Source organism: Xenopus laevis, chromosome 3S, assembly GCF_017654675.1.
Source record: "Xenopus laevis strain J_2021 chromosome 3S, Xenopus_laevis_v10.1, whole genome shotgun sequence".
Taxonomy (NCBI): Eukaryota; Metazoa; Chordata; class Amphibia; order Anura; family Pipidae; genus Xenopus; species Xenopus laevis.
The window spans coordinates 62,815,487-62,840,926 of NC_054376.1; the positions used below are offsets into that span (position 1 = coordinate 62,815,487).

At 40.8% G+C, this 25,440-nt stretch overlaps 1 protein-coding gene across 1 annotated transcript; it reads right to left on the reverse strand.

Moving 5' to 3' along the window:
• Window positions 1-1,288: 1,288 nt before the first annotated feature.
• On the reverse strand, window positions 1,289-10,654 carry odf3.S (outer dense fiber of sperm tails 3 S homeolog). The gene is made up of 7 exons (NM_001086175.1): window positions 10,616-10,654; window positions 7,721-7,866; window positions 6,385-6,588; window positions 5,071-5,172; window positions 4,107-4,228; window positions 3,860-4,000; window positions 1,289-2,533 (listed from the first exon to the last, which is right to left on the reverse strand). The coding sequence occupies exons 2-7, from the start codon at window positions 7,827-7,829 to the stop codon at window positions 2,441-2,443; spliced, it is 771 nt and encodes a 256-aa protein (NP_001079644.1). The 5' UTR covers window positions 7,830-7,866; window positions 10,616-10,654; the 3' UTR covers window positions 1,289-2,440.
• Between the last annotated feature and the right edge of the window lie 14,786 nt (window positions 10,655-25,440).

Sequence of the window (25,440 nt, forward strand, 5' to 3'; positions counted from 1 at the left end):
GTTTAGTTGCCATATGTAAGGAAATGTAGGGGGGAAGCCGGGTACCCTAAAAAAAAATTACGATCTTTTGCAGCCTATCACCCTGAAAAACTGAAAAGTCGCCAGCGTTTTTTGGGACTTTTTTTTTGAGGAACTCCTATCTACTCTATTGCACTTCGCCTGGTCTGAGGTGGCGAAGGCAAGTCTGGCGCAAGAGGTAACGTTCATTAAAATTCGCATCTTAGTGAATTTGCGTAGTTACGTCTATTCGCCAGAGAGGAAAGTTACACAAGCGCCCGTTAGTAAATAGTCCCGAAATGACGTCACACTGGCGAATTTTCGACAGCATTAGCCACTTCGTCCTTTAGTAAATTTGCCCCTTTGTCTCTAAACCAGACAAAATTATGAAAGGGTTACTGCTGTAAACATTTATGCAGCAGCATATAAGTGACAATACTGCAGGGCTCCTCTGCATCAAATCAAAAGAGGGGAAGCCTGGACAAGTGGCACTGAGCATAAACTATACCTTCCTTCATCAGGTTTTATTCCTGAATCACCTCATCACATCGATTGCTTTGAATAAAGGCTAAGAGCCAAAGATCCAAGATCTGAGTGCTAGTTCAGATTCCTTAGGAATTTTGGATTTCTTTGACAACACACCAGGTGTAACTGTGCACCACCAGCATACATTGGAAGGGTAATAAAGACAATAAATGGTCATTGCACCAGCAACAAAATGACCCCTCCAACCCTTAATCCTGTTGATTTCATATTTTGTACTGCCTATTGGATGCCACCATACCTCAACAAGATGGTTAGATTTTCTTGAGCTTCTCCCTATAAGGTCATGTAAATAGGAAGAGGTCTACATAATTAACTAAGATATAATTATTAAGGAATTTTGAGAAATATTGTGTTTTTAACTGTATTTGATTTTTCCTGTTCTGTCCAGTATTTGTTTTTAAGTTTCAGTCAGAGGAGTTATCAGCAGAGTTTGTGTGTTATGTAGTGAACAGTCAGGGGCGATTCTGGCCCCTCCGCCGCCTGAGGCAGCAGCAGTAGCTGCTGCCGCCCTCCACCGGAAATTCGCTCTTAAAGTACCAGGAGCAGCATTTTTGCCGCCCCTGGTACCTAGTTGGGTGCTGCCGCCTGAGGCGACAGCCTCAAATCGCCTCATTGGCGAAGCACCCCTGTGAACAGTTATTGCCAGGGACAAATTTAGACAAAAGTGCACAAATTAAGGTTTAATTTAGTTGGCGCATAGAATTTCATGGACAATTATTAGCCTTTCAAGTGAAAGCAGTGCAACTGGGAATATCAATGAGTTTTACTAACTGTGCAGTCTTACTAACTGTGCAGGTATTAGAAACACATTATATCTGGTATCCAGCAGAAAACTGTGGTCCTTAGTACAGCATGGTCAGTAATTTTTGTGACATTTAATATGCAGTTGTTATTCTAGTACAGGTATGGTATACATTATCCAGAAAGCTCTGAATTACAGAAAGGCTGTCTCCCATAAACTCCAGTTTATAAAATAATCCCAATTTTTTCAAATGATTTCCTTTTTTGTCTGTTATAATAAAACAGTACGTTGTACTAGGTCCAAACTGGGTTTACCTAACGTTAACATTATTTTTTAGTAGATTTAAGGTATGAAGATCCAAATTACAGAAAGATCCAGAAAACCCCAGGTCGCAAACATTCTGAATAAACCGTCCCATACCTGTACTTCACAAATGTCTGTGACTCATAACCTTTTGCAGTAATGTATAGTATCCTTATATTCAATCACCTCTATATTTAATATACATAATATTTATATAGGTATCTGAATAGTGAGTATCCAAAATGGGTGTGAGTTATATATGTATGAATTTAACATATATCATGTTCTTTGTAGAGCAATGAGTAAAATTGTTGAGAAAAAAAATATGAAATACACAATTCAGATATGTGAACTTAGAATGATCTTTCTGCTTTGAAGTATGTCATTAATATTTGGCAATGACACATTGCAGTTTGTTTGCAATAGGGATGGGGTAAAATTGAATTCGTTCCTGGAATTTTGGCAGAATTTCTTTTCAGAGCTACAGAGAAAAGCTACTTGCTCCTTCCAGGTATATATTGGGTAAACACGCCAGCAGAGTTATATTTTGAGATGAGAGAAGCAATCTTATCATATCCAGTTTCTCAGAGAGGATGCCTATAAATGTTATGTCACTGCATCAAATCTGGTATTAATAATTCCCCTTAAAGCTCTACAACTGCATAACTAGAAAAAACAGGTAGGTAGAATTAGGAATACTGTACCCTCCATCTAAAATGTAATGGAAAGACACCTGTAATCTAACTGGGGTGTGCTGAAGCATTTTGAAATAAACATAACTCATCCCTGTCCCTTCCCTGCATACTGAAAACCAGATGTTCAGAGCCCAGATACTGCTTTTTATTGTATCAATTAGTCTGCTACATCCACGATCAGGGGAGCAACGTAATCTGAGTGCCGAATACCAAAAGAGAAGTTAGGAGCCTGAGGCCTTGACATGAACACCTATGGGGTTAAAAAAAAATAAAACATCACCACAATTGTGATTTCAAATATGTCAAATGTTCAGTGCATTAACATGCTATTGTATGTGGGACAAAAAGATTGGATTATTTAAAGTCCTGGATTTGTTGTTGGACTCCCTACAACAAATCCAGTATCATGTATTAAGCTTGTAGTCCAACCAGAGGCAGAAGGCAGCATACCAAACATACAGGAGGAAAACTGTTGTCTGAGAAAGTTCACATTTCATTACTACAGGTATGAGATCCATTATCGGGAAACCCTTTATACAGAAAACTCCAAATTACAGAAAGGCCGCCTCCCATAGACTCCAGTTTATCAAAATAATCTGAATTCTGAATCTGAATTTTTAAAAATGATTTCCATTTACCCTGTAATAATAAAACAGTACCTTGTACTTGATCCCAAGTAAGATATATAAATTTAAATATATATATATATATATATATATATATATATATATATATATATATATATATATATATATATATAGCGTTCCAGAGTTACACGCACACCGTATTGAAAATTAATAAATTATTTATTAGCACATTAATGCATCCGCGGATGCATTAATGTGCTAATAAATAATTTATTAATTTTCAATACGGTGTGCGTGTAACTCTGGAACGCTGTCTACTACAATCTATACACTGCACCCGAAATAATACATGAAGTGACGAGTGCGGACTTACACGGAAGCTATATATATATATATATATATATATATATATAGGTATGGGACATCCAGAATTCTCAGGACCCGGGGCTTTCCGGATAACGGATCTTGCCGGATCTTCATACCTTAAGTCTACTAGAGAATCATGTAAATATTAAATAAACCCAATAGGCTGGTTTTGCTTCCAATAAGGATTCAATATATCGTCAAAGTCAAGTCAAATTCAAAGTAAACTTTATTGTCATCTCAGCAGTATACGAATATACAGTGAGACGAGACGACATTGCCCCAGCTAGTACAGATCACAAAAAGGCACTTCAAAATACACAATAGGATTTATTTAATGTTTACATGATTTTCTAGTAGACAAGGTATGAAGCTCCAAATTACAGTAAGGTCCATTATATGGAAAGCCCCAGGCCACGAGCATTCTGGATAACAGGTCCCATACATGTACCACAAATGGTTTCTTTGTGCAAAACTATCAATCATGCTGCTGCTACTTAGCTGGTTTTGTGTGGTTTATTATTTATACTACTTGCATGTTCTTTTTGTCCCTCATTTCCCTATAGAAATCTTATGCTGTTATAGTTATCGCCCTCTTGTGATTTTTATCATGATGTTTATCTTACCTTTTCTGGGCTGTAGGCTCCTGGGCCAGGTTTTCTTGTAGTATCACCAGGCAATACATTTCGGGCAGTCATGCTGTATTGAGGAAGTCTGTGTTTATATGTAGCAGGATCTACAACACGATATGTCCCAGGACCAGGTGTCTAAAAAGGGCAGAGACATCTGTTTAAAATTGGCGACAATATATATCCAGAAATAAACTAAACAAAGTATGAACAGATATAAAAAAGAGGGTAGAGTAATACTCACTTTCTGCAGGTCTTCATGAAAGCTACCGATTTTGCTCCGTCCTGTCATAGAGTAGTTTGGGGCAGAAGATCGGTTCACTATCCTTGGCCCAATTACAGAGGGGAGCACATATGCTGCTGGACCTGGTGAAATATAGGGTATAAAATGTTTACTGAATGATGCTCTACTCTGTACTACCGAGGAAATTTCGGACGACTTCGTTTTTCTGATAATTACTCGCAATAAAATCCGAAAGCCTATAAAAGCCCTAACTGATTAAGAATGGCCTCATAGGATCAGCGCAGCTCCTTTTGACTTCTATAGGACCTCGACAACTTTTACCTTCCAAATTTTCGTATTAGCATTTCATGGTTTTTACAATAAATAAATCTCAAATTTTTAGAGCTTTTAAGAAATATAGAAAACCCACAAATTTTTAGAGATTCGTGAAAAATAATAGAAATGTGATTGTTAGTAATAGACTGTTGGAAAATGAATGATCAGGAATGATACATCCAGGTGAATAAATATAGGCACATTTTCCATAGATTACAATTGAATTTTCATTGCTTATATCAGGTTTTTTCATGGAATTTAATCAGACCTCAAAACTGTATACAGTGGTATGTAGGACAATGCTGTGAAAACTTGTATTTTCATTTAGTTGCTTCCATAAACAAATGCATAGCAGTCCTATTACCCTTTACGGCTGGTATTCTTGATATAACTGAAGATTCGTTTTAAAAGAGTCACAACAAAATTAATCATTATCTCAAATGATCTATTCTTCATGCCTAATGCTTATTCTGTTCTATCAAAGTTGGTTTGGTCTGTTAAAGCTACAGAAAGCTATGGATTCATATGAAAGCACAGGTCCATTTGGGATTAGACTGTAAAATGTCTAAATGGAGGACTTGCCATATGTCAGATTTAACTGTTTTGCTACCAGAAACATTAGTTGCATATAATTCAAAGTGTTTTGTACCTGGTGTTTGGTCATTGCTGAATGTCTTTGTTCTTTCACCAAGTGAGTATACTGGAGCTGAGTGGTATGCAGATCTCCCAGCACGCTCTGGAGAATAACTACCTGCAGAAGAATAAAACATTCAGCCTCAATCCTTGGATGACACACATAGATAACATCATCGATTCAAGCTGTCTGTGATCGGTATTACTATTTCTCAGTACCCTTCAAGTACTGCTCTCCCTTTATGATAATTTATTGATTTAATTATTAACTTATGACTTTATAATCAAAGATGCTACAGTCGTTAGTTTCATATTATGAGACACGCAGAGGAAAGATTCCAGCCAACCATTGTTATTTATTTGTATACTGCTAGCAAGTTACACATCGCTTTACATTCATTTATCTTATAATAATTTAGCAAACAAGGCTTACCGACTAAAACTAGGATCAGAGGGCTCTACTCGTAAGAGTACTGCTAAGGTTATTAATCTTATGTTGGTAAATTTAAAGGGGAACTCCGGCTTCCAAACCAAAATTTGATAAAGAGACCCACATAACACAGAAACCCCTAATATATCCATCACAGTGACCGGTTTCTTCAAAAAGTATGAATAAATGCCATTTTCTATGCTGCAATCCAGCTGGTTAACAGTTCTTCTCTTTCTGCATCATTTGCAATCCTGGCAGGGAAGGAGGGACTAAACACTGATGTGACAAATTGTAACAACTACTCCACAGCTTACAGAATGCAGGAACTACTTAACCCACAATGCATTGCACTGTGATGTCCTATTCCTTGTTGAAATCATATGTGCAGAGAATTTTGGGGTTTGGAGGATGTAGGCTGAGGACAGATGACTGTTGATACAAAGTAACAGTAGTCAGCTAGCTCAGCAAAGTAGTCAAACAGATTACCAGGAGAGCTGGAGTCTAGGCTTAGGGAATTGTCAGAAACCATTAAAAATCATGAAAAGTCTGCATATTTTTTAATTGATGTATATTGCAAAGTTGCTTGAAATTATGTTTACTTTTCAAAAAGCTTATATTATGTTTGTGTGGAGTTCCCCTTTAAAGATACACAAAGTGAACTGTGACCAGTGGACTTTTTGCTGTTTGACATGGACAGATACATTCATCCTTATTATATTTGTCCCCCGTGGCAGGTTTCCAGAAGTGATGAGGATTTGTACAATACAATGGCACAAAAGTCAAAGTAAAAGAAATGCACTGAATAATGTTCACAAACATGCCAGAGATTGAGTATATGCCTCTGTAACTGACTGAAAATAATTATCCATTGGATAGGAGACACAAATGCAGCTCTCTTACCTGGTCCTGGGGTCCTAAAGGAGGAGATGTCTTTTGGTCTGCCATAGATGGAATAAGCAGGGGTTCCATCCTTTCCCTTTACAGTGATATTATATGGCACCAGATATCCTGGTCCTGGTGAACAGTCATCAACAAACTTAAAACTGCGATTCCCCATACTATAAGCCGGAGCACGATGTCGACTGGAATCATGATTGACAAAACCTATAATAAAGATTAACAGATTACCACGACTCAAAGACTATTTCGGGGGTCCTTGCTGCCCTGAGGTGGCTTTACTGATGCTGTCCCACCTTGCACCCAGAGCATACCGTTTCCAGAGCAGGTGTGTGTGTGTGGAGGGGGGGGTGCATCGCTAGTGTGGAGAGCGCCATTGTACTCTCTGCACTAGAGCTGAAATTCTGATTTCCAAATTGGAATTTCGGCTCCTAAAGTTAACAGGAGCCACTTTTTTGCTGCTAACTTGTGGGCTGCTGCAGCCTGAGGCAAGTTTCTCAACTTGCCTCATGGCAGCAGCACCCATGACCAAAGGGCACATTCGGGACTACTGGAGCCTAATAAATTTCAGCATATTAGCAAAAATTAAGCAGGCACTCAAAATTCCATTGTTGACAGTTCAATTAAAGTAAAAAGTTTATCTTTATATTAAAGTCTACATATCCATAAAAGCCTTACACTTTTTGTGCTGCAAGGCACTTAATCAAAAGTGCATGTGAATTTCAGGCCTTGAAGGGTTTTAAGAGAAATGTTTTGTTTGTTTTTGGGGGGGGGGGTGTTGTCCCAGGCAAAAAAAATGTCTTGTGGTACTAAAAAGGGGCCGGTTGCACTAGTCATAGGTGGACCCCAACATTTTCTGATTTATGTATGTTTAAATTCAAAAAAACATGTAATTCACATAAAATTACAGAGAACATCAATTCATTTGGTATATTTCAGCCACAAATAAAATCCACTGTTGTATATATAAGCCTTCAGGATCTTATACTTAACTGTGCAATGCTTTGAATATGAAGGAATTATTTTTCTTAGAACAGACCTATGCTCTTCAATACTAAGTCCACTGAAGGGCACTGACTGCAATTTAAATCGAAGAGTAAACGAATTTGTGTCCACACCCTCCTAACATAAACATGACATGAAAACTAACAACTATCTACTTCAAAATAAATAAATAATTACAGTTTCACAGCATTTTCTTGCATTATAATGGGATCCTAATCTCTTAATTTTCCCCTTAATTTAGATTTTTCCACAATTAAATTAACCATGGCCTCATAAGAAAATTAAAAACAAGCTGTAGTTTTTAGAAAACCCATAAATCAAGTAGTGCACTCACCTGTATTTCCTGGTAGTGAATACTTGGGTCCTGGGCTGCTGTAGAGAGCTGCAATGGGACCCCGTGGTCTGTGGGGTCTCCAGGTTCCAACCCACACATCGGTGCCCATGATAAACTACTGCTGACAAGTCAGAGTATACACAGGACTGAAAAAGAGAAAATATCTAAATTACCAAACATTATTGAGCCTTATATATATAATATATCTAATAACCTTTTTTTCATACATTGAGAAAGACCAGGGGCGATCCTGGCCCATCCACCGCCTAAGGCAGCCCCCCCTCCCCTGTGTGCTTACCTGGGGGGTCCACGAGGGCAGCAGAGAGGGCCAGTATGATATCACAGAGATCCTAACTGCGCTCTCTGCGCTAGAAGAGCCGAATTTCCGGTTTGAAAACTGGAAATTCGGCTCTTAAAGTACCAGGAGTGGCATTTTTGCCACCCCCCGTACCTAGTCGGGCGCTGCCGCCTGAGACAACAGCCTCAACTCACCTCATTGGCGAAGTGCCCCTGAGAAAGACCTGTGAGTGCGGTTATTGGTTTGCAAAAAATATGAAATAATTGGAATAGGCACCCAAGCAGTATTCGTTGTGCAACAGTTTGGGACTTTGTATATATATATATATATATATATATATCGAACACCAGCACCAAGGGTCTTGTAGTGTCAAAAAAATTATGAATACATAGTATGTACAGCTACAAGGTAGCTCAATGGAAGGTCGTGCTGTCCATGAACTTAATATAATTACAGAATGTGTAAACCCTGACTAGCAAAAGCCAGTGCATAGGCCTAGCTTCAAGTATTTCAGTAGATACACTGCATGCTTCGTAACCATATATTGTAGTTGCTAAAACAAAATTCGAACAACATGACTGCCTTCAGCACAGCTCCATATACATAGCAACACCATCCCAACACAACTAATGGGGCAGAACTGGCTGTAAGGACAGCAGTTGAGCAAAACAGGAGAGACTTTTCTCCCCTACTTAGGGCAGAGACATACACTGCGATTCGGGAAGATTAGTCGCCTGGCAACAAATCTCCTCTTCTTTGGGGCAACTAATCTCCCCGAACTGCCTCCCCTGCCTCCCCGCTGGCTAGAATGGAAATCCCCGGCGGGATGGCACTCGGAGTGCTTAGTTTTCCAAAGTCACCCAAAGTTATCTTGCAAGGAAACTTCAGGCGACTTCAGAAAACAAAGTGCTCCAAGTGCCATCCCGCCATCCATTTCCATTCTAGCCGGTAGGGAAGGCAGGGGAGTCGGGGAGATTAGTCGCCCCAAAGAAGAGGAGATTTGTCGCCGGGCGACTAATCTCCCCGAATCGCAGCGTGTCTCTGTCCTAAGTAGGGGAGAACTGGGTTTCTGCATAACAGATCCCATACCTGTATATTATAAGTGAGGTTATATAGCCAACCAAAACTTTGTCCTGTAAAATTGGAGCTAGACTTCATCTCTTTATGTAGAATGTATGAGGGTATATGTATCTATGTGTATTAGAAAACAGTTTACAAACAAAATTGGAGGTCTGTGGTAATGAATGTAATTACTTAATGTCAACATTAATATAAATGTCCCTGGACTCTGGTAGCATTATAAGAATGTGTTGCTGTGATTATTATTAGGTGGCAGAAGATGAAAAAGCAGTGTGAAAATAGGAGCAAAAATAAACAAACTGGTAGTAAATTGGTTTCTGAATTTGCTGAAGAACTACAGTGCTATGGAACCCAGTTCCATGTATAATGTTGCATGTTGGATCCAGTCTCTAGCACTAGCATTAGATTTATAAATTTGCTGTTGGGTAAATACCCTAATTTTGGCCAGAAAAGGCATTGGCAATTTAAAATACAAAAATTAAGTTTGTTAATAATAATCACAATGGCTTGGGGTACTTACTTGCAAATTACCAGTCATGGCAGTTTATGGTTTTGCAGATTATGATGCCTCCATAGGCATATTCATTAATTGAGGCAAATACAGAGGCTGTGCTTATTACAGTGCCTGGAGGTTTTCTGCATAAGGGATCTTTCGTATTTTGGATCTCCATGAATTAAGTGTACTTAAAATTATTTGAAACATTAACTAAATCTGATAGGATTCTTTTTCCCTCTAATATGGATTCCTTTTACAAGTATGGGATCTGTTATCTGGAAACCCATTATCCAGAAAGCTCTGAATTATAGACTCCATGTTATCCAAATAATCCAGATTTTTAAAAAATATTTCCTTTTTCTCTGTAATAATAAAACTGTACCTTGTACTTGATCAAAAATCTAGTAGATTTACAGTACGAGGATCCAAATTACGGAAAGATTCGTTATCCAGAACACCAGGCCTCGAGCATTCTGGATAATAGGTCCTATACCTGTATCTTAGTTGGGATCAGGTACAAGGTACTGGTTTGTTATTGCAGAGAAAGGGAACTTTATTTAACAAAAAACCTTAATTATTTGATTAAAACTGAGTCTATGGGAGACTGGCTTCTTGTACTTCAGAGCTTACTGGATAACGGGTCTCTGCATAAGTGATCCCATAGTTGTACTAAAGCAAGTTTTAGTGTGACACAGTATTGTGTGCTGCTGCTTGTTCTTCCAATACAACTGACTGCACTGTAGCCATGGAACTGATGAATCTCAGCTGCTGACTGCTTTCTTTGGCAGTGTGTACAGGAGCTAGCTTCTCTCTATACTCCAAACACAACGGCCCTTCTGACTTCTTATCACCAAGTAAGAGCTCCCAATAGAGAGAGTCGCAAAATACACAAATACACAAACTAACAAAATAAATCGCTTACTCCTCTCACTTTTGGGAAGACAGTTAAAGCGGTAATAAGCCAAACACATTTACACATATATGCAGCACATTTGTCTAGATGGTTATAAGAGTTTCTGACCTCTGAAAGTGTAAGCCGACCGCACTCCTAATTCCTTCAAAGCGACTGTCACTCTGCCAGCTGAAACCCTGTGTCAGTGATTTACTCAGCAGCCTTGTTTGGTATTCCCTAGCAACCAGCCGCTCAGTAACTGCTGTCTTAGTAACAGCATGGCTTGCTGCCCAGAGGCATGGAGCATGAGACTTCTTGAGCTAAATTGATGCATTGTTTTTACCATGGTCGTAGAGCAGCTATTTAATAACTGGATGCTGTGCCTTCTGTTTGACTGGCGGTTGGCTCTCTGTGGGGCACATTGACTAAAGGGCAGGGGCGTAACTATAGAGGAAGCAGACCCTGCGGCTGCAGGGGGGCCCAGGAGGTATAGGGGCCCCACGAGGCCCTAATTCATATACAATTTCAATAAATATTGGAGAAACAAGTCAACCTCAAAACATTTTGGGGGCCTGAAAAATAATTTGCTGTGGGGCCCAGTAATATCTTGTTACGCCACTGCTAAAGGGTGAAGTGACTAACGCTGACGACAATTTGCCATCGTTACCACTTTTAGGCACTTTGCCGATTAATTAACGGGCGCAGGCGTAACTTCTCTAGCGAATGAGACAGATGCTAGCGATCATTCGCACTCTATCGCCAGGCAAATATACATTGCTCCCCAAATTCACTAAAAAGGGGATTTTACTGAACATTACCTCTTTCGCCAGACTTGCCTTCGCCAGCTCAGACCAGGCGAAGTGCACTGGAGTGCATAGATCTTCCTCAATCTTCTGTTACTTCATCATATTTTGTTAGTGGAAAAAGTCCCAAAAAACGCACAATAGCCTGCAAAAGTCCTTAAAAATTTTTGTAACCAGGTTCCCCCATACATTTTCTAACATATGGAACATACATTATACAGTAGGCTCATGTGTAGGGCATTATAACGACTTTATTTTCTTTATTAATGTAATGTATTTGCTGCAACATATATGTCCATTCAACTTTAAATTTACCACCGTATGCAAATTAGCCTGAGCGAAGACCTCTAACGAAGTTTCGCTAGGCATAATTGAACTATAGCGCATCTTCGCTTTGATTGCCGAAGTAACGCTAGTGAAAAATCACCAGCGTTCAGGGCCCTGGACGCAACTTTGCATTTTAGTCAATTAGCGTTGTCTGAGCAAATTTTCACCTGGTGAAGTGTAGCGATGGGTGCAAAGCCAACGCTGGCTAATTTTCCGGGGTTAGTAAATTTACCCCTGTGTATTCTGGAACACCTTTTGCAACTAAATCAGACAGATGTAGCAGGATCAGCAGGGCACCATATGTTTAAGACCTGATTTACTACCTTAGGATTGTTATCAGTAGCTTCACTAGAGGGGGCGGGCCCTGGTGCGTGACGCGCAGCCGGGTCCCGCCCTCCTCTGTACGGCCGCATTTGTCAGTGGCGCACGGGCTGCCGGGGGGCCCTGAAGGGGTGCGGGCCCTGGCCCGCTCGCACCCCCTGCTCCCCCGGTAGTTCCTCCACTGATTGTTATTGGGAATACTTATGATGCCACGTTTTTTCAGCTGTCAACCTTTTCAGTAATTAGTTATTAGCTGCCACTTTCAGACAGTGACTCTTGATATGGGTTTTCTCTAGATGCTGCCACATACATTGGCATAGTAAGCATAGTGGGCATCTAACTATAAATAGACAACTGGCATTCATTGTTAGGATACAGCAAAACTTTTATATTATATACTCTCATTTGACACCATTTTTTGTGGTTCCCTGATTTTATATTTTCCCAGAATTTAAACAATTATTTTCTGGACCCCTGAAAAATTTAAAATTGGAGGTTCTACTGTATTTAACTAATAGGGTCAGCATTTTCTCACAATACCAACACAGACTTCTGTTTAAAATTCACTTTTTAATATTTATTTTATCATTCAAATCACCAAATTGGGTGTTGTATTGCAAATATAGCATCATACAATGGGTTCATATAATATAAAACCACTTTATACACAGAAAGACTATACATTTAATTAACTTTGTATAATAGATGGTGTGTGTTCCTATAATGTTTAGCTCTACAGTACGAACTATATATATATATATATATCTATATATATACATATATATATATATATATATATATATATTTAAAGATACATTTCTTTAAGGCCGACAACAGCTGGAGCCAACAACCTGTGTGCCCATAGCCTTAGCGTTCATTGTACTCCATTAAAAGGTCCCCCACTACTTTGTAAATAATTGAAACACACCAGCAACGGTGCACGGAGGTCCTGTGGCTATATGCGTAAACCCCACAGGCGAGATCTCAACTGACCAAATGGTGAGCCGCAGTTTATATATGCTCATTTAGATTTCTTTTGCACAAAGCTTCATTATACAGGATTATTGATTATAAAGCTGTCTTGTATACAGTGTCGGACTGGCCCAACCCAGTGGGCCCCCGCCGGGCCAGACCCCCTCTCTCCATTCTGAAATCGGAAAAAAAAAAAACGGCGCCGCGCAGCCTGCGCATGTGCGATGTGGCGAGTACTGCATCGTGCGTGCGCGATGAGCGCGTCTGAATGCGTGTGCGCCGGCGCACTTCAAAGTAGGGGCCGGACGGGGAGGCCAGAGGGGGGGCCCTAGATAGCCGTCCCGGTGGGCCCCCCAGTCTGACCCTGCTTGTATACGACATCGGGCTCAACAGTAGAACAGTTCCTTGTGTTATATTTTTATATAGTTCTTTATCAAAGAATTGCAATTGGCTATTGGATTTAATCAAAGTATTACCATGAGCCATTATTGAAAAAACTCCTATTATTACAGCAGCTATACAAATTGCCTCTTCTTCGGGGCGACAATCTCCCTGAACTGCCTTCCCCCTGCCCTCCGCCGGCTAAAATGAAAATCGCCTGCGGCAATGCATACGCAGCGTTTTGTTTTCCGAAGTCGCCTGAAGAAACTTTAGGCGACTTCGAAAAACGAAGCGCCGCATGTGCATTGCCGTGGCGATTTTCATTTTAGCCGGCGGACGGCAGGGGGAAGGCAGTTCAGGGAGATTGTCGCCCTGAAGAAGAGGCGATTTGTCGCTGGGGTGACTAATCTCCCCGAATCTACTCGTGTGGACTGACCCATAGAAATCTGGGGCTCATTTATCATTGCTAGGCAAATTTGCACCGGGCAGTAATTCAGAATAACCAATCAGTGATTAGCATTTTCAGCTTCTGGCAGGTAGAACAAGGAAAACAAATATATGATTGGTTGCCATGGGTCACTGTGTTTAATGACGTGGCAGGTTTTGCATGTAAGTGGCTAATTGTTCTGAAAGCAATTGTGTCTAGGATTTTATTAAATTATTTTACAGATATACATTACAGGTATGGGACCCTTTATCCAGAATGCTCGGGACCTGGGGTTTTTCCGGATAACAGATCCTTCTGTAATTTGTATCTTCATACCTTAGGAGATCATGTAACATTGACTAAACCAAATAGTCTGGTTTTGTACCCAATAAGGATTAATTATATCTTAGTTTGGATCAAGTACAAGGTACTGTTTTATGATTACAGAGAAAAAGGGAAATCATTTTTACAAATTTGGATTATTTTATTATAATGGAGTCTATGGGAGACAGCTATTCCATAATTCTGAGCTTTCTGGATAATGGGTTTCCGGTCAACAGATCCAATACCTGTATTTGCTGATCCAGTGGAAATATCTCCAAGAGGCAATTTGCATTGCAGAGATGCCTTGTTTCATTCCTCTGCCACTCATCAGAGAAATTATCTCTTCCCAATGCAAGAAAGAAGATGTGCCAGAGAAATGTAATCAGGCTTGAATGTCAGCTCCCACTAATTCAGACAGGACTACCATGTTGGAAAACAAGTTTTTCACTTTTTTGATTTTGATGACGGACAAAATAATGTTGATTAAATTTATGGATTTTGGTCATGGTGGATGGTGATTTTTTTTTTTTTTGAGGAGGCTAAAAAAGTGTGAAGTATCTGACTTCAATGACAGTCAACATCCTAGATTTACCAAAAAAATGTTGTCACACACACACATTGATAACTCTAATGTACTAAAGCAAAAATGCTGTTTGTAGCAGTGCAGGGTAACAGAAATCCCAATCATCTTTTAGTGATGTTGGTCCTTTAAAGCTGTTGTTTTTTCAACTCCATTCAACCCTATAGCTCTCCCTCTCAATAAGCACCTAATGTTAGAGGAATTCCATACCAACAGCTACCTAAAGCTTGCCATAGACGCAAAGATCTGATCGTACGAATCGAGGATTCGTACGATTTTCGAAACCGTGTGTGGAGAGTCCCGACATTTTTCGTCCGGCGGAGATCGGTCGTTTGGTCGATCGGACAGGTTACAAAATTTCTGTCGGCTGCCGATAATATCTCTGCATGTATTGCTGATCGTACGATTTTCAGAGGGAGACTGACACTAGCTTTGGTTGGACATAGATATCGTACGATTGCTGTCAGGGGCAGAACATTGCTGATCTGATGGGAAAGTCCGATCGTACGATGATTCGTCCGATCGGATCTTTGCATCTATGGCCAGTTTTACACTCAGCTCCCATTATGTCATTTTTTCAGTCCCCGCACTTCTTTTGCTTTTTCTCTCAGCCCCCAACAATAAGGCCTCCAGCCAGACAGTTCTCCATGCACCCCAACAGAACTATCTCTAGCACACCAAACTTTGATTCCCTAGCAATATTAACCCATACAGCGCCAAAAGATACTGACCTAAAGCTTTTTGTTCTGTAGCTCCATAGCTCTGCTTGTTTAGAAGGTAATTATTGGGGCTCTTACACACGGGCGTAAAGGAGTAAACACAATTACTGTCTAGGGGGCTGTACTCACACAGACACATGTAAGTGCCAAACGCAGGTGGAATGCAACATGCTGCGTCCCACCTGCGTTTGGCGCTTACATGTGTCTGTGTGAGTACAGCCCCCTAGACAGTAATTAAGTGTGTTTACTTCTGCACTCCTGTGGCTGAACGGAAGAAAGCGGAACACAGGGGAGCGCAGCAAAAAACGCCCATGTGTGTGAGAGCCATTAAAGGAAACCCTTTTGCAAAAAAAACCCATACCCCCCACCCCAGGTAGACCCCCCCTCCCTCCTGGCTAATTACCCCCTGGGGAAATGCCCCATACTCCATACTTACCCCTCTGTGCAGATTCTTCCAGCGGAGTTCCACACATCCATCTTCTGGCTCCTTGGTAAGCTGACTGGGAGATCGGCAATTTCCGTGTAATTTCGCGCATGCGGCGATACGTTTTTCAAAGTCGATCGAAATTGCCTCGTGAGGCAATTACGATCGACTTTGAAAAACGTATCGCCGCGCGTGAATAGGCGCAGGCGACTTTAGCGCTAGCGGGTGCGAGATACCAGCGAGCCATTCAGGGAGATTAGTCGCCAGGCGACCAATCTCCCTGAATCTTTCCGTGTGGCCCTAGCCTTAGGCTCACAGAGTCATTCAACCCCAACCTCACTTATTCCCATTGTGAGGAGAGGAATTCTGAGACTTGAAGTCCCTCTGCTTTCCAGAAAATCTGTATATCACCCACTATAGAAATCTCTTGGGAAAAGGTGAGGAAGTGGATGAATGACTTTATGAGAGTTGGTCTGAGAAATGGTTTTCGTGGTGACTCCACGCAGAGTACATTGAAGTCTGTTGGTGTTTTTACTTCAGTCAACAAATTATACAAACAATCCACCACTGTACAGCCAGCTGAAGCACACGGTTTATTTGGGATTGCCATGATAAATGTTCTGCAGCCATCTCTGAAACAATAGTATACAAAACCAATTGCCTCTTCTTCGGGCGACTGATCTCCCTGAAAAGCCTTCATGCCGGCTAAAATGTAAATCGCTGTTGGGACGGCACTTTGAGTACTTTGTTTTTCTGAAGTTTCCTCATGAGGCAACTTCGGTAAACAAAGCACTCAAAGTGCCGTCCCGCCAGCAATTTAGATTCTAGCCAGGGAGAAGGCTTTTCAGGGAGATTAGTCACCCAAGGAAGAGATGATTTGTCGCCGGGCGACTAAACCTCTCAAGAGTCTTGGCTTGTGTCTCTGCCCTAATGTAGCATATGGCACATGTAATATCTGTATAAGTTGCATAGAAGTCCTCCTAGTATTTTCAAATAATTTTCAAGAACTTTCACTAACTGCCATTGGTACCAATGTGTACGACTGTTCGGTCTTCAATAATCTGCCCAATCACTCCACCATGTACAACCCTAGCAACACACAGGCCTTACTCTATTCACTTTCCTAATAACTAAAGAATCTGTCTTTCTTTCATATAACTGAATTCTAGCACCAAATTTAAAACAATGGGTGTTTTTACATGCACCCATACATAAGGTATTCTTGTAAACTTAATATATGCAATTGGTGAAATATAGGCAAGAAAAGGAAATAGAAAAGTCAAATAGGGAGATTTTTGTACTTACCTTTAAATCCCTTTCTCTCACTTAATTGGGGGACACAGGCACCATGGGGATGTCCCAAAGCAACCCCTGAGGGCGGGACCTGTATCCCTTAAGAGGTGCTCAGTCTAATACGGTCTGTAACACCTTCCTCCCAAATATTGCTTCTGCTGAGGCCTGAGTGTGTAGACTGTAGAAGCATGTGAAGGTGTGTAGGGAGGACCAGGTTGCGGCTCGACATACCTGCTTGGCCGACGCCTGGTGTAGTACTGCCAGGAAGTACTGATTGAACGTGTAGAGTGAGCTTGGACTCTAAATGGAGGCGGTCTACCTTTCACTGCATAGGCTCTAATGACTGTGGACCCAATTCACTTGGCTATGGTAGACTTAGAGGCTCTTGTACCTCTTCTTTGGCCGCCTTCAGGGAGGATAGTGATTTTGTCTTCCTGATCATTTTAGTAGATTCCAAGTACCCCTTGATTACACGTACCACATCCAACTTGTTGAGGCTGTTCTCAAGTGGATTCTTTGGCTCAGAGCAGAGAGATGGAACCACTATATCTTGGTTAAGATGAAATTGTGGGGACGTGGCCTGGACATGGAGGAGTAGAGACGCAACTCTGCTGAGCTCCCGGGAATAATAACTAATATCGGCAGTAGAATTAATTAACATCGCAGAACCTACCATGGGCAAGCAAAAAAAAAAAAAGACAAAGCCCTCGTCTACAGTACAGACTCCTGGAGATTGTGGCGCATTAGACCAGTATTTTCAAAAATCCCAACCTGACCCAGACTCACCGAAGAGGCCCAAAATGGCGCCTGCATCTTCCAGAACGGAGTGTGACACCGCGGGCGAGTCCTGGTCCCCGAGTTCGTCCCCTCTCACGAGAAGACAGAACAATACTCAGATGACAGGGACCCATCACAAATGCCACCAAGGGAAGCATCAGGGGAAGACGCTGCTTGTTTACAGCTCCAGACAAGCGATGAAACGCAGGATAGAACGCATTACATCGAACACAGCCATTATGGCGCAGCACCCTGTTCCCCTGTATCTGACAAAGAATGGGACTGGCGCGCACACATAAGATCTCTCCCTATTAAAAGAGATCTGGAACAAATGATTGCCAAAATGGAGGAAGTCCATACAATGGCTATTGAAGAAGTAAAGGGTTATTTACAGCATATGGCAATACAAATCACGGAACTAGAAGAAACAGAAGCTACCACGACTGAGGCAGTGAAAAATCTACAAGATACCATACAACAGAATTTACGAATTCAAGACTTATCTTCACATCTGGAAAACCTAGAGAACCGTCAAAGATGTAACAATATAAGAATAAGAGGCCTCCCTGAAGCTAAACAGCAGGAAGATCTAAAAGTACTCCTACAAACAATTTTTAACAACATTCTAAGCAAGACACCTGAAAACCAAATAAAACTGGATCGGGCACATAGGGCATTAAAGCCAAAAAATCTACACAACGATATACCGAGAGATGTAATACAGTGGTGTGAAAAACTATTTGCCCCCTTCCTGATTTCTTATTCTTTTGCATGTTTGTCACACTTAAATGTTTCTGCTCATCAAAAACCGTTAACTATTAGTCAAAGATAACATAATTGAACACAAAATGCAGTTTTTAAATGAAGGTTTACGTTATTAAGGGAGAAAAAAAACTCCAAATCTACATGGGCCTGTGTGAAAAAGTGATTGCCCCCCTTGTTAAAAAATAACTTAACTGTGGTTTATCACACCTGAGTTCAATTTCAAAGGTTATAAAGCCATTTCTAAAGCTTTGGGACTCCAGCGAACCACAGTGAGAGCCATTATCCACAAATGGCAAAAACATGGAACAGCGGTGAACCTTCCCAGGAGTGGCCGGCCGACCAAAATTACCCCAAGAGCGCAGAGACAACTCATCCGAGAGGCCACAAAAGACCCCAGGACAACATCTAAAGAACTGCAGGCCTCACTTGCCTCAATTAAGGTCAGTGTTCACGACTCCACCATAAGAAAGAGACTGGGCAAAAACGGCCTGCATGGCAGATTTCCAAGGAGCAAACCACTTTTAAGCAAAAAGAACATTAAGGCTCGTCTCAATTTTGCTAAAAAACATCTCAATGATTGCCAAGACTTTTGGGAAAATACCTTGTGGACCGACGAGACAAAAGTTGAACTTTTTGGAAGGTGCGCGTCCCGTTACATCTGGCGTAAAAGTAACACAGCATTTCAGAAAAAGAACATCATACCAACAGTAAAATATGGTGGTGGTAGTGTGATGGTCTGGGGTTGTTTTGCTGCTTCAGGACCTGGAAGACTTGCTGTGATAGATGGAACCATGAATTCTACTGTCTACCAAAAAATCCTGAAGGAGAATGTCCGGCCATCTGTTCGTCAACTCAAGCTGAAGCGATCTTGGGTGCTGCAGCAGGACAATGACCCAAAACACACCAGCAAATCCACCTCTGAATGGCTGAAGAAAAACAAAATGAAGACTTTGGAGTGGCCTAGTCAAAGTCCTGACCTGAATCCTATTGAGATGGTGTGGCATGACCTTAAAAAGGCGGTTCATGCTAGAAAACCCTCAAATAAAGCTGAATTACAACAATTCTGCAAAGACGAGTGGGCCAAAATTCCTCCAGAGCGCTGTAAAAGACTCGTTGCAAGTTATCGCAAACGCTTGATTGCAGTTATTGCTGCTAAGGGTGGCCCAACCAGTTATAAGTTCAGGGGGCAATTACTTTTTCACACAGGTTTGGATTTTTCTCCCTAAATAATAAAAACCCTCATTTAAAAACTGCATTTTGTGTTTACTTGTGTTATCTTTGACTAATAGTTAAATGTGTTTGATGATCAGAAACATTTTGTGTGACAAACATGCAAAAGAATAAGAAATCAGGAAGGGGGCAAATAGTTTTTCACACCACTGTATGTAGAGTCCATGACTACGCTATCAAAGAGGAGATTATGGCCGAGATTAAGTCGAGATCTACAGCACCAATCATATATGAAGGAACACAGAAACAGCTTTATCCAGACTTAGCCCGCGAAATCTTACAAAAGAGGCGAATACTTAAACCCCTCCTTGAAAAACTGCAAAAAAGGAAAATAGCCTATCGGTGGGGATACCCTTTCCAGTTAATAGCCAAGGCTCAAGGAAAAACAGCTATGCTAAAATCGTTAGGAGACCTCAGGGTCTTTCTATGCACCTGGGATATCCTGGAACTGACAATACCAGACTGGCAAGACCCCCAACAAAGAGAACAACTACCACATGAGCAAGAAGTTAGCCGTAATAGAAGTAGACAACCGCCAACACTGACTGGAAGTACTAACACTTGAAGCACCTACCTGAAAGTAGAGTACAAGATTCACATACAAGAGGCTTGGCCAAAGGATGTCAATACCACAGGAAGGACAACTTTGCCCAAGAATGGACACTAACACGTAAATATGATAATATAAATTAAACGTTTTTTCTGCAATTGCCATATGTTTATAAAAACAAAAGTTTTTGGAAATTTACAAATATTAGTTTGAATGTTAATATACCCGCTCCTAGATCTGCTAAAAGTGTATCTTAGACTGGCTTGCGATTATGATAACAACAGTTTTTGAACTACAGAAATGCTAGTTTAAAGGATACCATAGATACAACTCTACTCAAAGTTTATTGAAGAATGTAATATGTTTGTGATAACAAAAATGCCTGAAATTTAATAATGCTAGTTTAAACGATACCATAAGCGCATTCAGACCCTTGATAAAGGGCTGGAATAGCCCGAAACGTCGCTCTGCTAATGGCATGAATAAATAACCTTTGATTCATATATCGGAGTGCTGCTGGAGTTATTGCTTTTCATAAGCGCATTCAGAGTTATTGACAGTCTATAGGAGATTATTAGCCACAATTGTAATATAGACATGTCTAAAATTGCTATAATCACTACTGCCACCACACCTATTTTTTCTATAGATGTTAAACCAACACATATAAAAAAATGAAGTAAATTTATAAAAAAAAAAATGTATATATATATTCCTGGGAAATAGGCCTCTCTAGACCGCCATGTCATCTATAGCCCCCCACTCTGACCACCATTTACAAAATGGGCACTTCCTGAAAAGGATAACCTGACAAGCTTTGGTTACATTTTTCAATACAAAGTAGATCTCTTTTTAAGGACATATAGTCCTTAGAGATCAAGACAACCGGTTTGTTTAAAGTCTTTGCTTACATCTGTTTTTTTGTTAAACTCGGTATTGTTCTTTTCATTCGTTTATTCATATATGTACTCGTGAAATGGTTACACAGAGATGCAGAGCCTACTTACAAAAAATAACAATACCCAAATGGGGGACAACACCCCTCAATAACAACATATAGTAAATCCCATGGCTAAGTTAATATCCTTTAATGTGAAGGGTTTGAACACCACCGAAAGAGATACATTATACTCCGAGAAGCTAAAAAACTGCAGGCAGAGATGCTCTTCATACAAGAAACACACTTCTGTAACAAAAAGGACAATGTCATTAAATCTCACCTATACCCTACGGTATACTACGCCACAGGCCCATCCAGAAAAGCAGGAGTAGCTATAATGTTCCACAAGACTCTCTCATTCTCACTAATTTCAATTACTAAAGATCCACTAGGTAGATTTTTACTCATCAGGTATTTTAGATGGAATCGAAGTAGTGTTACTCAATGTATCACATATCTATCTAAGATCATTCAAAGCTAATGCCATTTACCCACCTACCAATCATAATGGACGGAGACTTTAATATGACGCAGTCCACCTTGAAGGATAGATCGAAGCCAACCCAATCAGCACAACCAGAACAGTTAACCAGAGCCTTTAGACAACTAATGCAAAATACTAGAATATATGACACTTGGAGAATTTAACACCCCACGGAAAGAGGGTATACTTTTTACTTCCCAGTACATGAACTACACATGTGGATCAACTATTTTTTTGTAAACCAACTGGCCCTCACATACCTTACAAAAATGAATATACACCAAATAACATGGTCAGATCATGCTCCTATAGAACTAACAATATCAATCTGCACTGCCCCCCCCCCTCTACACATGGAGATTAAATGAGACATTACTTACGGAACCTGACACAGTTAAACAAATAGGAGACTCCATCAAATAATATTTCGAACTGAATGTAAATACAGTACCCTCGAACATAGCACTCTGGGAGGCACACAAAAACGGTTGATAAGAGGACAATTTATCTCCATAGCCTCATCCAAGAAAAAAAACTTCCAAGCAAAGTCCAAAGACTTGGAACAAGCACTTGGCACTTGGAACAAGCGGCTATATACAAAACCGACGGTGACACAACTAGCTAAAGTGGTAGGCTATAGAAACCAACTCAAAGACCTGGTGATATACCATGTTCAAAAACGAATGACGGACACGACAACGACACTTTGAATATGGAGATAAAGCACATACTCTATTAGTCAAAAAGCTTAAGAACCAACAAGTGGCTAGAAGCATTCCAGCGATCAGAAATAAGCAAGGACATACAGAATACACAACAAATAAAATCATGGACATCTTTCATCAATACTATCATAATACAATCTAAACAACACAAATACAACTCCACAAGGGGGTAGAGCTCTTATTGATGCAGTGAAAAACAAATTGAATAAGTGGCTACCACCAGGGACTCTCCCAACCCTAACAACCTCTCAACTAGAAGCTCTTAATAAGGACATAACAGATCTGGACATACAATGGATGTTGAAAAACCTCCCAACAACCTGCTCATACCACATCTGGTGACAATATTCAATGACTTTCTGAAGGGTGAACCAGTACCTAGAGACATGAACACGTCTCATATCACAGTTAACCCAAAACCAGGGAAAGATCCTCTTGAGTGTGCCAATTATAGGCCAATATCATTGATTAATTCCGATTTAAAATATTTCAGTAAGATACTGGCGGACAGACTGTCAGCTATTATCCCATCCTTGGTAGACAATGACCAAGTTTGCTTCGTAAACACTAGGCAAGCAGGTGATAACACAAGGAGGACTGTAGACCTGATATACCTTATTAATGCCAAGAAGACACCTGAGTTGATCTTGAGCCTAGACGCAGAAAAGGCCATTGAATGCTTGTATTGGAGTTACATGTCAGCACTCCTAGAATTAATGGGATTTTGAGACCAGTTTCTACAAGCGGTCGGAGGCTTATACTCCTCCCCTACAGCAGCAGTACGCCATAATGGTGCTCTATCTCCACATTTTCATATACACAACGGCACCAGCCAAGGATGTCCACTTTCTCCTCTTCTCTACATATTGTGCAATGCACCACTGGCTATCGCCATCCGTAGCAATGTAGATATTTACAGGAGTCAAATGTAGCCATACTGAATTCAAAATTTCACGATTTGCCGACAACGTCTTATTGACCCTGACCAAACCTGCAGTCTCCTTACCCAACCTACACAAGGTGATACAAGAATATGGGCTTCTTTCTGGATATAAAATCAATGACCACAAAACAGAAGCACTCCCACTACATATCTCTTCACATATGCTTAAACTCCTAAAACGTAACTTTACTTATAGCTGGCAAACACATTCCATCCGTTATTTGGGAATATCACTAACAAAAGAATACAAACTTCTATATGAACATAACTACCTGAACATACCAAAAAATTTGTACTGAAATGGAAACATCAAGGCACTGTCACGGCCGGCACCCGATACCAGAACAAATGCCAAGCACCCTGGTCTCGGCTCGGCTTCACCAGTAGTGTGACCACCGTTGGGCTTCGGGAGGAGCCCTCAGCTTACTTGGGTGCCACCTGGACTTAACGAGAGGTGCAAGGTGAGATGTTCTGGCTAGCAAAGGGGCTCGGCTGTTAACAGAGTCTTTTGGGCCGAAGGTCATGGTACAAATGGAGCAGGCAAGAGAATCGTCAGACAGGCTGGGTCGAGGCAGGCAGATATCAAGAATCGTCAGGCAGGCAAGGGTCAAACCGGGTTGTCAATCAAGGGGTTAAGCAGGAAGAGTTGTCGTCGGCAGGCAAGGGTCAGGATACAGAATGCAGAATAGTCAGGAACAGGCTGGGTCAAACACGGGTAATCAAACAGACAAGATACGGAACAGATCGGATGCACAAGGCTCTGGAAACCACTAGAAACAAGTTCTATCACGGGCACTGGCTGGGAGACAGAATGGGCCTTATATAGATTCAAATTTCGCGCCAAACGGGCGCAAAAAACGTGCCTGCGCCTTTAAGGGGCGCGCAGTCACGCCGCAGAATCAAAGATGGCGTCGGCTCATGGACCATGCGGCGGGCGTCCCCGAAAGGTAACCTCATGCCCCTTACAGGCACCCTGTCATGGTTCAGCAGAATAAATGCAGTAAAAATGAACATTCTCCCACGATTATTATATCTCTTTGAAACACTACCTATCCCAGTACCTAACAAAGTTCTCATTTCTATTCAATCCAAACTTTTCCAGTTTATCTGGGCAAACAACAAACCATGAATAGCAAAAGGAATACTAATGATAAAAGCGACGCAAGGAGGCCTATCAGTACCAGACATCAAGAAATATTATTTGGCAGCTCAGCTGCAACATATAGCGTACTGGACTACTTGCAATCCTTACAGCAAATGGGCATTGCTTGAATCATTAGTGGTACACCCAGTGCATCTGAACAATGTGATATGGGGTCAAAACTACTTAACGATCCAAAACGAATGCCCACTCCATTCTCTTAAGTTTACTATAGCAATCTGGAAGAAAGCTACTAAACAATACCCTCTTCTATCTAAACCAAGCATGCTCCAATCCATCACTGGCAACCCCCAATTCCCACAAGGGAAATCATTATCTCTTCACCGCATAAGGCATAACCCGGACATTATATATATATATATATATATATCGGACATTATGACCCCTGAAACAGGCAAAACCATCTCACAGCTACAAGAAAAGATAGAAACTAAAACAATACCATATTATCAATATGTACAAATCTCCAACTAATGGACAGAATAATTTGATACTTCAACCCTTTGAAAAGATTGCTAAAGCTGGCCCCGCACAAGGAAAATTGATAACTAACATTTACCATATATTGAATGTTTTATATGCAATACTGGGAAGAGAGTTTCTCAGTGACCCTACCATATGAAGACAAAGTGGAAGAGGTGCGGAGAATGAAGTATATGTCAGCAATACATGACAACAAAATGCCTATGTACGATAAAGAATGGACGAACTGGGTGTACCACTTTCCTAACATTCTCACAGTGGCATAAAGAATACATGATATGGAGCTTTATCCTTAACGAGTAGCTCTACAAAGAGGGAGAATAG

What these genes read in the sequence shown, in the direction of transcription:
- odf3.S (NM_001086175.1), bottom strand. Translation starts at nt 7,829, where the DNA reads ATGGGCACCGATGTGTGGGTTGGAACCTGGAGACCCCACAGACCACGG. An exon ending in CTTTAGGACCCCAGGACCAG is followed by an intron (nt 5,173 to 6,384) that starts GTAAGAGAGCTG and finishes ATTCTTCTGCAG; the next exon opens with GTAGTTATTCTCCAGAGCGT. An exon ending in TTCATGAAGACCTGCAGAAA is followed by an intron (nt 4,001 to 4,106) that starts GTGAGTATTACT and finishes TGCCCTTTTTAG; the next exon opens with ACACCTGGTCCTGGGACATA.